Genomic DNA, 12,131 nt, shown 5'->3' on the forward strand with positions numbered 1-12,131 from the left:
TACTTTCGAAAACTGTTCAACCATTAACCCTAACAGACTATACAATTTTAATAAATTCGTGAAATGTATTAATCATAGTTAAACGGAATAAAGTTAATATAAAAAGTAAATATTATTAGTAACAATTATAAATAGTTAAAGTAGTTAAAATTGAAAATAGCCGTTACTTCGTATCTTAACATTTCCGTTAAAAGAGAGCGAGCTCAACGAGAGAGAGAGAGAGAGAGCGACGCCGTTAACGATGGCAAATAATTCGATATTTGATATAGCATCGATATTTCAAAGATTTCAAAATCGACGTCCCCCCACCCCTATCATCAAGTTGCAACCCTAGAGACGCCGGACTTGGTGTAGAAAAAAAATCTTCTTACCTGTAAAGTTACCCCGAAAAACGTGAAAAGACCACCGAAAACGGAGCCCGAGGTAAGTGGAAGATGGCGCAGGTCGCCAGGATGGAGAGCAAAATAACCGAGAAACCCCTTGCTGTGACCCCCAGGCCGAACGACCTACGTGTACCGCAGGAAAACGAGGAATATTACGAACAAGATGTCGGACATCTCCAGCGAGGACCTGCGTCGCGAGATCCAGGCGGTTTTGAAGGACGCCGACCTGGCCACCATTTCCGCGAAGAGGGTGCGCGAGCAGGTGGAGGGCAAGCTGAACTGCTCCCTGCTGAGCCGCAAGAAGGAGTTCGACAAGATCGTGATGGAGGTGATCAACGAGCAGCAGGACGAGGAGGATGAGGACGATGACGAGGGCAAGGACCCGGACGCGGAGCCCGACGAGGAGAGCGAGCCCAGCGAGGAGGAGGATCCCAGCAGCAGCGAGGAGGAGGCCCAGAAGAAGAAGAAGCCGGGTCCCAAGAAGAGGCCACAGCCCACCAAGCACAAGGCCCCCAAGAAGAAGCGCAAGACCCTGAATGCCGACGATTCCGGCACCGAGAGCGATGCTGGCTCGGACTCGGACTACGAGGTGGTCAAGAAGCCGGCGGCCAAGAAGAAGCCCGCCAAGGCCGGAGGAGCAGGTGGCGGTTCCGGACGCAAGAGCACCGGCTTCACGCGAGCCTACAATCTCTCACCCGAATTGAGCGCCCTCATGGGGGAGTCCTCGTTGCCGCGCCACGAAGTGGTCAAGAAGGTGTGGGCCATCATTAAGGAGCGGGATCTGTACGATCCCAAGAACAAGCAGTTCGCCATCTGCGACGATGAGCTGATGAAGGTGATGAAGATCCGCCGATTCCGCACCTTCGGCATGCTGAAGCACCTCAAGCCGCACTTTCTCGACTAAGTCCGCCCGCCGATCCTCTCCAGATGCAAATATATATGTGTACGCCTCTCAGCCCAGCCTGGTTTACTGATCCACTGTAACTTTCGGCTCCGCTTGGATTTGTTTGTTCCACACATACACACCTTTGATTAAGATTTAGTTGACGCATGTGTTTAGCATTAACCTAATTAGGACGGGTTTGATATGCACTTTACGGCATTTTAAGAAGTTTGTACCGTCAGCGGTAGATAAACGCAAAAATTATATAAAAAACGATTGTAAAACATAAAGTGTATGATTTTTTTATAACAAACTCGTGTAGTTTACATTTTATAAAGTATCAAAGAAAAACATAACAAGTTTAAGGCAAAGTATCGAGTAATAAAACGAGAAATAGACGAGTGATGCATCTGAAATATACGAAATGTGACTTTTTCTGGGTTTTTTTTGAAGGGGGGGAAAAATCAATCAGTCGAACAGCGCTTATTGCTCAATAAAGAATTCTTTTTTTATTGTTTTGCGTTTCTCACAAATTTCTTACAAACATTTTTCACTTTTCTCTAATATACATATTAGGTGTATATGCAGTGTATATATATATAATTCTCGATCTGATATATATGCCAGCGTGTATATAATTGAATAAATGGAATTACTTTGCACTGCATTTCAATCAACACTCTCCGGACGAAACGAAAGTACAAAAGTGCCATAATCAAAAGCGGGGGGCATAAACGATTAACAAATTAAGTACGTAAACAATACGAGAGGTTAAGTCGATCACTTGTTGTAAGGCTGCTATAGCTCAAAAAAGGGATTAATCAGGGAAGTCATTTAGATTAAAACGCACATTGATTTTAAATTAGAAAGTAGAAGAACTGTAGTGAATAGATTGTACAAATCTATTTAAGCTCGCATTAAAGAAGTGATTTTAGAAAATCGTAACTCACACAGATTAAAATTAAAACTTGAGAAATTACAAAGGGATAAATTAAAGTTATATAGATTTCCTTTTATAGATATAAAGAGTTCCATGTGCTAATCGCATCTTTTGAGCTATAACAGTCTGATTAAAAAGCCATCGAAATGTCTAAAATAAATTCAAGTAACCGGCTATAAAAACATTTCAAGGGAATAAATTCTTGGGGCAAGATTAGTTTAGGGTTTAGAGAGTCATGGGGGTTAGTTAACAGAGAGAATACTCCGGCGGCTAAAGCGAGTGCTAAGTACTATATCGAAGACGTTAAATGCTAACAAAAGCAACCAAGAATTCCGCTCGAGCTAAACTAAGCAATACAATGGTAATAGTAACTTTGTGTTCTCCTTTCCATGTCCTTTTGTGTGTCCTCTGTGTGTATGGTGTGTCAACAATTGTTTTTAAATAGTTTTACTTCTTCGCAAAGACAATACTTTCGTTGGCGTTGTTGTTTCTCCTAATTGCTGGTGTTATTGTCCGCATCCGCGCACCTTCCATCCTAGTAGCGGTAGTAGTTGGGCTTGAAAGGACCGGCCTTGTTTAGCCCCATGTACTTGGCCTGCTCGTCGCTCAGCTCCGTCAAATGGGCATCGAAGGTGGGCAGGTGAAGGCTGGCCACATACTCGTCCATTTTCTTGGGCAGCAAGTAGACGTCCGACTTGTAGCGTCCGGGCGGGGCATTAAAAAGCTCAATGAGGGCCAACGCCTGGGTGGCCGAGGTGATGGACACAGCGAATGAGGGGATGCTGGAGCAGCTCAGGTTAACCAGCCTACCCTCGGCCAGCAGAATGATGTATTTGCCCTCCGGCCAGATGATGTGGTCCACCTGGGAGCGCACCTTCTCCCAGGTCAAATCCGGTGTGCGCAGCCCATTCACATCGATCTCCGTGTTGGAGTGGCCCATGTTGCACACGATGCAGCCACTCTTCATCTTGTCCATGTGCTCCCGCACCACCACGTTCTTGTTGCCCGTCGCCGTCACCACGATGTCCACGTTGCGAATCACCTCGTTCAGCTTCACCACGCGGAAACCATCCATGCTGGCTTGCAGGGCGCAAATGGGATCGATCTCTGTGATGTACACAATGCAACCCTGTGCAAAGGAGGTGACAAGTTAGTTTAGGCGACGGCTTCATGGTTAAAAGAGTGGTTTACCTGTCCCTTTAGAGCCTGAGCACAGCCCTTGCCCACATCTCCATAGCCACAGACCACCACCTGCTTTCCACCGAACATCACGTCCGTGGAGCGCTTGAGGCTGTCCAGTATGGACTCCTTGCAGCTGTACAGGTTGTCGAACTTGGTCTTGGTCACCGAATCGTTCACATTCATCGCCGGCACCGTCAGCTTGCCGGCCTTGGAGAGCTGATAGAGTCTGTGCACTCCGGTGACGCTCTCCTCCACGATTCCCTTGACCAGCTTGAACATGGTCGGGTACTTCTTCAGCATCAGGTGCGTGGCATCACCCCCGTCGTCCAGGATCATGTTCGGCTGCCAGTTCTCCGCGTTCACGCAGCGATCTATGCACCACCAAAAATCCTCCTCCGTCTCCCCGCGCCAGGCGAAGATTGGGATTCCAGACTCGGCCAAAGCAGCGGCCACTTCATTCTGAAAAGTAATGGAATATTAGTGGGTTTTATGCAGAGAAAAGAGCTAATTGTGTAATCAACCTGTTGTATGCTTTGTTTGCAAAGGTATTGACTTAAGCTAGCATTGGTTGTTGTAATATAAAACTATCCATTTTCTTTAACACTTACTGTCATTACAAGTCATTCTTTTTTCAAGGCAATAATTAGACAAAAACTTAAATGAGCATTTTTCTCCTATCGCCCAATATATCTTTGTCTGTGTAATCGTATTCGTAAATAATTAGCGGAGGGGAAATGTATTCATCATTTTTAAATTACTGTTTAGCTTATAATACAAAAGGTTGATGCGCCTTAATATATTTTCTATATTCCCAAATTCCGAAAATATTAATATCTACGTAGTGTTTTGGTAAAAATTTCTGCCGTATTTAAAAGTTTAAAGGTATTTAAAAGGTTGAGAGTACCACTTCAATTTTTAAAGACATTGTATCCCAAAGTTTTAATGGAGTGAAAATAATAAAAATTGGAAGGGTAATACACCTATTTTTAACAGTCATAACCCCCAAAGAGCTCTATAAATCGAGCCACCCTAATGCGGTGTAAACATTTGGTAATATCTGACTTATATCGGGCTGATAGGGAATCGGGCTGCACCCTCGCTAAGCACGGCACTCGGAACTCGGCTGATAAGCCCCAGGTGATACAGGTGAATCAGCGTGACAGGCTGTCGGGGGCCCATGGGCGATAAAAGTTTCGACGGGTGGGTGCATAAATGGGCAGGGTGGTGCCCGCGCACTCGGATCGCTTCATTAGAGATCCCATAAAATGTTTAGAGTCAGCAGACTCGTGATAATTGCATCAGCTACGCCGCAGGACTGGCAAAAAGTTCGAGAAACCGCAGCCGATTCGATGCTGGAACTGAACATGAGACTGCGCCTATAACTTCCACTCCACAACGATGTGGCGACCCAATTCAGGGCACATCAATTACTCAGCGATTGCCAAACACTTGAGCCGCGGGCGCTTAATTGATTAACATGGCTTGATTGATCATTTGTTTGCGCCGCCTGGCGTGACAACAATTGTCTCCAAGCGAGCAGCCAGATCAAGTGACCGAACTCGAATATAAATGTGAATTCAAATAAATATTGGAAAATTAGTTGTGATATAAATTCAGGGAAATTCGATTCAATGCATTTAGCACTCCATAAAGTGTGGTTTTAAGGCATATTACTTATTTCAGCACATGACATGGAATAATTAAGATATAATGCAAAAAAATAAGCTTGGGACTTTTAAAAATAAAGATGGAAAAGATTGAAGCTGAATATGAATTCCAAAAATATATTTTTTAAAGTTAATTTATTAATTTAAAATCCTATCCAAATTACGAATTGTATTAAACTGAATTATTTCTCCTTGAAAAGATCCCAACTAACATTAGATATAAACTGAAATCTAAAGTATGATATTATTTACGATGTAATGAGTAAAGTGCACACGAGAAACACGTAAAAACCAGTTAAAAACCCATCACCTATTCGAACGACAGTTGGTAGTAAATAGCTCAATGAATGATGTGGCGCGTGGGCCATAAACGTGGACTCACCTGCGTGGAGTAGATGTTGCAGGCGGCCCAGCGCACACTGGCGCCCAGCTCCACCAGCGTCTCGATGAGCACCGCCGTCTGGGCGTTGATGTGTGTGCATCCAACGATCTTGGCATCCTTTAGCGGCTTGTCCTCGGCGGCCCTTTTCTTAAGCGCAATGATGCCCGGCATTTCCTGCTCCGCAATCTCGATTTCCCGACGTCCGAACGCATGTTGGGCGGCAATGTTCCTCACACAGAAATCGGAGCTGCCCTTGGTGTTCTTCTGGACCTTCTCCCGCGGCGGCACATCGTCGCCATCTTCGCTGCTGCCCGTATAGCTGGCGGAACTGAAGGAGTCCGTGGAGGAGGCACTTAGCGAGCGGCTCCTGTAGCGGCTGGTCTTCTTCAGGGCCGAGGATTGCTTGGTGGCCGGCGGGGGAACCACCACACTGGCATCCTGCGGCGCGGGTGCGGCCAGCTGCTGCTTGTCGCCGCCTCCGAATCCAGGATCCACTACCACGGTGTCGGCCAGGTTGTTCATGATGGGAGGAAGTAGGGGTTTTCTGGGGGATGTCCCTGGGGTACTGATAAGCTGAGGTGCTCTTTTTGGCTCCTTGGTGTCTCTAGCTGCTTCTGTGCTCCACCTTCTTCAGCTGCTGAACCTCCACTTCAAAAGCAATCCTATGCCGCTCCTCCTTCGAATCGACCGCCTTGGATGTTATGTAAAGCCTGAAATCCAAGCAGGATAAGCTGAAAGTAATCATATTCCTGGTTCGGGGATTGTACTTACCAGACAATCACGTGATATATGGACGTTGTGTCGCCCACAAATTGCCAATTTAATTGTTTTTAGTCTGCGTCTCCTTTGTTTCACCTCTCCTCTATTGTTGTTGTTCTTCTTCTTCGACTTTTCCGGGGGGCTACGCACTTTGGATCCGGGGTTTCCTGGGCTCTCCGGGGAGGGGAAAACGATATAGCCGTCGGTTCTCGGGCGACGTTGTTTGTGTGGTGACCAAGTGGGGATCGTTTGGCGATCGTTTGTTGAATTTGATTTTTATCTGGAGAAAGAGAACTAAACCGAACCGAACTGAAGGCAGTAAGCGAGAAACGCGAAAATACCAAAATGCAAAGAGGCGTTTTGATTTCAATGTGCTGCGTTCACACTGGAAAACTAAAAAGTAACGGTTTTTTTTTATGTTCGTATACAAATTTGTATTTTCTATTTATTATAATAATAATACATAATTATTTATTAATTGGTTTTTTTTTTTGTACTACAAAAAACAGTTATTACTTTATAAATAACCTTATACAACATGGATGCCAAGCTATAATTTTATTTACAAATTTAATTAAATTCTCTATTAGAGCACCTGGGTAAAATAAAATGCATAAATGTATAAAAAACTATCCTAATTGATTAATACTTCACCGCCATTAGTACTTTAATCGTCGAAATCGAGATCCTACCGTCTATTTCGAAAGCTGAAACCGGGAACTGGTTATTATATTATCATCTCAATCAAGGACTTACCTTTCCATGAGCAGTATTAGGGTGCTGCGCTTAAGGATGAGCACAATAAAAACGATAATTCCAAAAACGTTGTACAATAATAAGACAAAACGACCGTTGAAAACGCCAAAAAAAATTACAAATTCCATTATCAAAATCGCGCCCATGATTACAGAGAGCCGCAAAAACAAAAGGTAACTGAAACGGAATTTGGAATGCATATCAGTCTGTTTAAAAAATTCGATAGTTATAGTTCTTACGTCTTAGTGTCAAAACTTAAACAGGTTATTGTCATTTCTTTATTCCGCATAAGCTTTTTTAGCTCACTCTTCGTTTTCCAAATGTGAACGAATGTGAGGATAAACATGATCACATTAAAACTGATACAAATCCCTATTAGTCCTCTGCTTAACCAATCACTGGGGCCATCACCTGCGGTCAGAACAAAACAGTTTTTTTTTCAAATATAATGAATGCCTAGATAAATTGTGTAGTTAAATTCAACCTTTGATACCGCATTTATAATAACCAATTAAAGGCATCATGTTCCATTTATGGAGATCCTTCTCCCAAATTTGATTAATCACATAAATAACTCCAGTTCCAATAGCAGGTATGCCCCAGGCAAAGGCGCTGTATATAAGAAACTGATTACGAGGTTCTTCACGACCCATAGACGTCAATAATTTCCACAAGTGATGGCTGATGACAGACGTCCATAAAAGGGTCGCCGTATTAAAGAGTTTTAAGCTGTAACCTGAAAAAAGTCATTGAAAGTTTTATATGAAAATATGAAGAGCCCTAACACTTTATTATTGGGCAGCATATTTATGTACAGTAGGATATACTTTTTTAAGGTCAAATGAGCTTACCATCTAAAATGGTTGTTTCTTGTACAAAATAAATAATTTTATTTTAAATTTTAGGCGGTGCGCAATGCCCTTAAACTCTCACTAAAAATGACTCACACAACACGGAAATATTAGTCTTCCTTTCCTTTTGTGGGTTTCATTTTAATATGAATATAATCGATATATGTATATATATATATATATATATATAATCGATATGGTCTATTAAATGTTGGTTTAAGTTATCATAGTTTTCACTAGGGTCAAATTAAAAATAAAGTCAACGCCATTGCGCACCTTCTAAAACTAATTTTAAAAAATTTAATAAATTAAAAAGTATTTTTTTTTTAATTATGGTTTGCATTGATGATACCAAAGGGAAGTTTATGTATAATAGGGCAATAGGGCACTGTACACAGCTTAACTAACCTATTAGCAAGCAAAATTGGCTTAACCAATTATTATCAGACAACAAGCTAAAAATGGTCGCCATGGACCTGCACATAACGCAAGAGATAATGCACTTGCCGAGGAGGTTCCGCAGTTTCTTAATGTAAAGATACACTAAACCAGTGAGGATATCGAAAATAAGGGATACCACCTTGGCTGGAATTATAAAAACGGTTACAAAAAGATAACAGCGAAAGCTAATTATTAAAAAAAACCCCTTACTCTCAAACACTCCTGTCGGCCATATTTCCATAAGGTTGTGCTTAACAATCCATATGGACTTTGGGAAGTCCGAAGGAATCTGGGGATATAGACAGTACGTTTCTTTGTAAAATAGCTCGTTTGTGTTGAAGAAAATTAGGCTTCCATCCTAAAGAGTGCTTGTTAATATATGCATAAATAATTGGTAGATCGCAGTCCTAACCGACAATATGGTGTACTCATCTTCCTTCGGGCTGACCAACTCGTCACTCGCTTGGAACTCATCTCTTAGCACAAGCAATTTTTGAAAGCGGAGCTTTGGCGCCATCCTTAAATCTTTAAAGGATGGATACCTCTTCATCGATTCCATTAACGTCAGATCCACCATATTCATGGAAATCTCCTCGTCAAAGCCATCGCTACAACTTCCATTTGCCAATATATTTTTGCGAGGGCAACAGATCCGGACACAGGGCCATAGCTTACAGGCACAGGCTCTTAAATGTTTTTCCACGTGCTGCTCATAACCATACATTAGCTTCTTGTAGTTATATTCCCCAGTAAGGTTAGAGGGAATTGTGAGGCCCTGGTATATATAAGTATCATTGACACTTTCCAAACCCGATATATCGACGGTATCGAAATAGTCACAGTAGGGAATATCAGTCAGAGACGTCTTTACAATAGTAAGAATTAAAATTGAACAAAAAAACCTAATATACAGAGACATTTTTCATAAAGAAACTATTCACGCGGAGACGTAAAATCAACTTAGGCCCAACAAGCCGAGCTTGTCGCTTTTAAAGCCTCGAAAATTCGCAGGGGGATAAATATAACAAATAAATTTGGAATTTACCGAATTTTAAAACTTATCTTGAAGCCAGGAAAAACTGAGAATTCCCTTACAATTATAAGAACGATGCAATTCTATCGCCAAAAAAACAATCTCAATAATTGGAATTCGCTGGGGACTAAATATAACAAATACATTTGGAATTTATCGAACTTAAAAAAATTCTCTTGGGGCCTAGGAGAAATCTGGTTTACTGCCTTACGATTATAAGAATGCCAATAAGTCCCGTTTTTATACCCGCTGCTCGTAGAGTAAAAGAGTATATTGATTTCGGGGAAAAGTATGTAACAGGTAGACCCGAAATATTAACGGTGTCAAAATAGTCACATTTGGGAATATCCGCGCTTGAATTCTTCACAGTAATAATTATTAAAATTGAACCGAGAAACTTAGAGTACAGAGACATTTTAGAAAAAACAAGAAAGGAAGTTAACTTCGGCAAGCCGAAGCTTATATACCCTTGCAGCTATAATTATTAAATTTAAAAACACAAAAAATGATATTCCCAATAGTATAAGATAATATGTCAAAAAACACCGAAGCTATAATTTGTTTCATATTATTTTCCTACCAATTTTCCGATCGTTCCTATGGCAGCTATATGATATAGTCGTCCGATTTTGATAAAATTAAATTCAAAATTCAGAACTAATTAATTTCCAAGCGTAGGAGGTTATATGTTGAAAAACGCCGAAGCTATAATTTGTTTCATATTATTTTTCCACCAATTTTCCGATCGTTCCTATGGCAGCTATATGATATAGTCGTCCGATTTCGATAAAATTTAATTCAAAACTCAAAACTAATTAAAAAATGTGATTGCCAAGCTTAGGAGGTTATATGCTAAAAAACATTAAATTACAAAATCCCTCTTGACCCATATGAATCATGCTAGGATTACGCACAGTCATTAAAACTTATACATATATTCCCTTCCGGGGGGAACTCAATATTTAAAGGATTCTCTTGCACATCAATCAACAGAGACTGTAATATTATTCGAATTTAATTTAAAACAAATAGTTAACATGTTGCTCCTACATTTCCTCCTGTAGGTAGCCGCACACCTCGTAGTCATCCGCCGTGGTGACCAAGTGGGCTTCCGTCAGTAGACCCTCTTTGTACGTCTGCCTTTTGTCCACCACCCGCGACATTTCCTCCGGAGCAAGTGGACCCCGCTTAGCGTGTTTCTGGATGAAGTCTGCCGCCAGCCGCCGATCCACGACGGACATCTCCAGGCTGCGACTCCAGGCCAGCAGGGCCAGAGGACGCTCCGGACTCAGAGACTGCGATGGTGAGATCAAATATCGATACAGGCAACCACTCAAGATGTCCTGCAGTTGCTTCACTTGGCCGGAAAAGGCGCAGGGATGGTAGAGCATCACAATGGCACCTTCTGCCAGGTTGCGAAGGTATCGCTGAGGTGGCAAATAGGTATAGGATCCATATTCAGCGGGCATCGGACGATAGGGGCCACTGAAAATTAAGATTTAGATTTATTATCCAACGGAAATTTAAAATATCAATCGCCTTACTTGGTGGCAGGAAGGTGGGAGTAACCTATGGGCTCATTAAGGCACTTGGCAGGTGGCAAATAGGCGCTGGGCAGGAAGTGCTCCGTGAGAATGGCTTCCCTGGTCAGGTTCGGCTGGTACAAGCTGCGATTGCTGCTGATGCACAGGTAATTCAGGCTATCACGGATGTCAGTTGGATCGAAATCCACGGCAAGATTGCTCTGGAAAAATGGGTAAAGCGAATTAAATACATGGAAATTTGTCGGAATTTTAAAAGTGCATTTTAAGGTTAAAGGGAGGAGTTTCAGATTTAATGTCAATAGTTGTTTTTTATAAAAATATAATTTTTTTAAGAAATCCTCATTAATTTGTTTAATATTTACTTTTATTATAAGTAAATACTCAGAAAATAGATGCAGCGCATTGGTAAAGCTTCATCATAACCTAGCCTTATAAAGTGCTGTCTAATTTCTTTAATGGGGATTCCCCTAATTCCGGAATGGGGTTAGTACTCACCTTGCCGTCATCGCAAATGTTTTGTTGAGTTTTGTGTGGTTCCTTGGGATCCTGGGGAAACCACTTGCCCGGCCAAGAATCCTCTGATTTTTTCCCATCCATCGGCTTCTTGCTTATCAAGTGGGGTTCTCCTGGAGCTTGGGGAAACCACTTGCCCCGCCAATTATCCTTCGTTGTGGAGTTGCCCGATTGGTTCTGGCCCTTTGGTTTCATTTTGACCAGGTGTGGTTCACCAGGGGCTTGGGGAAACCACTTGCCCTGCCATTTAACCTTGGTTGTGGACTCCAGTGGGGGAACTTCCTCCGTGGTGCTCATTCCATGGGATTCCCTCGTAGCCTGCGGTTCCCCTGGCACATGGGGAAACCACTTGCCCTGCCAGTCACCTTTTCCGGGTGCAGCCCCCAATGGCACCTGCACACGTTGCACATCATTGGAAATGTCTGGTGGGGGCATCCCCATCCTTCCCAGCTTCTCATCCAGATCAAAAGTGGGCTCCAAGAGGTTAACATGCGATTTCTTGATGGATTTCGCCTCGTTGGAGGCGAACCAAAGGCACACAAGTGTGAAATATTGCCAAATAAACATAATTATAGTTTGTCAAAGGAAAACAAAAGAGGAAAACAAGCAAAAAAAAATATTATTAAGAACTTAGCAAACAGCTGTGGAGCTGCGTTTTCCAACACTGGACAAAGTATGACTTATTTTAACAGGGTATCAACAGGTGGTTTTTATTTTGAAGGAGGATTACGTACATAGTTTAAAAAATTATTTTATTTTAGCTTGTAGTAAATTTTAAATTGTTCTTAAAATAGTAA

The 12,131-nt window shown here is 42.1% G+C and overlaps 4 protein-coding genes across 4 annotated transcripts; 1 reads left to right on the forward strand and 3 right to left on the reverse strand.

The window, feature by feature from the left end:
• Window positions 1-300: 300 nt before the first annotated feature.
• Window positions 301-1,682, forward strand: LOC119553057 (upstream activation factor subunit spp27). Its single transcript, XM_037863173.1, has 2 exons — window positions 301-423; window positions 497-1,682. Exon 2 carries the CDS (start codon window positions 547-549, stop codon window positions 1,285-1,287), a length of 741 nt encoding a protein of 246 aa, XP_037719101.1. The 5' UTR covers window positions 301-423; window positions 497-546; the 3' UTR covers window positions 1,288-1,682.
• A 67-nt stretch (window positions 1,683-1,749) lies between these two features.
• On the reverse strand, window positions 1,750-6,519 carry LOC119553056 (adenosylhomocysteinase-like 1). The gene is made up of 4 exons (XM_037863172.1): window positions 6,209-6,519; window positions 5,438-6,147; window positions 3,398-3,847; window positions 1,750-3,335 (listed from the first exon to the last, which is right to left on the reverse strand). Exons 2-4 carry the CDS (start codon window positions 5,957-5,959, stop codon window positions 2,742-2,744), a joined length of 1,566 nt encoding a protein of 521 aa, XP_037719100.1. The 5' UTR covers window positions 5,960-6,147; window positions 6,209-6,519; the 3' UTR covers window positions 1,750-2,741.
• Window positions 6,520-6,948: 429 nt separating this feature from the next.
• Window positions 6,949-9,163, reverse strand: LOC119555558 (probable G-protein coupled receptor Mth-like 12). The gene is made up of 6 exons (XM_037867003.1): window positions 8,657-9,163; window positions 8,455-8,602; window positions 8,212-8,388; window positions 7,446-7,688; window positions 7,192-7,363; window positions 6,949-7,129 (listed from the first exon to the last, which is right to left on the reverse strand). The coding sequence occupies exons 1-6, from the start codon at window positions 9,161-9,163 to the stop codon at window positions 6,949-6,951; spliced, it is 1,428 nt and encodes a 475-aa protein (XP_037722931.1).
• Window positions 9,164-10,183: 1,020 nt separating this feature from the next.
• LOC119555102 lies at window positions 10,184-11,988 on the reverse strand. The gene is made up of 3 exons (XM_037866320.1): window positions 11,317-11,988; window positions 10,822-11,021; window positions 10,184-10,762 (listed from the first exon to the last, which is right to left on the reverse strand). The coding sequence occupies exons 1-3, from the start codon at window positions 11,899-11,901 to the stop codon at window positions 10,324-10,326; spliced, it is 1,224 nt and encodes a 407-aa protein (XP_037722248.1). The 5' UTR covers window positions 11,902-11,988; the 3' UTR covers window positions 10,184-10,323.
• Window positions 11,989-12,131: the final 143 nt, after the last annotated feature.

Source organism: Drosophila subpulchrella, chromosome 3L (assembly GCF_014743375.2).
Source record: "Drosophila subpulchrella strain 33 F10 #4 breed RU33 chromosome 3L, RU_Dsub_v1.1 Primary Assembly, whole genome shotgun sequence".
Classification (NCBI taxonomy): Eukaryota; Metazoa; Arthropoda; class Insecta; order Diptera; family Drosophilidae; genus Drosophila; species Drosophila subpulchrella.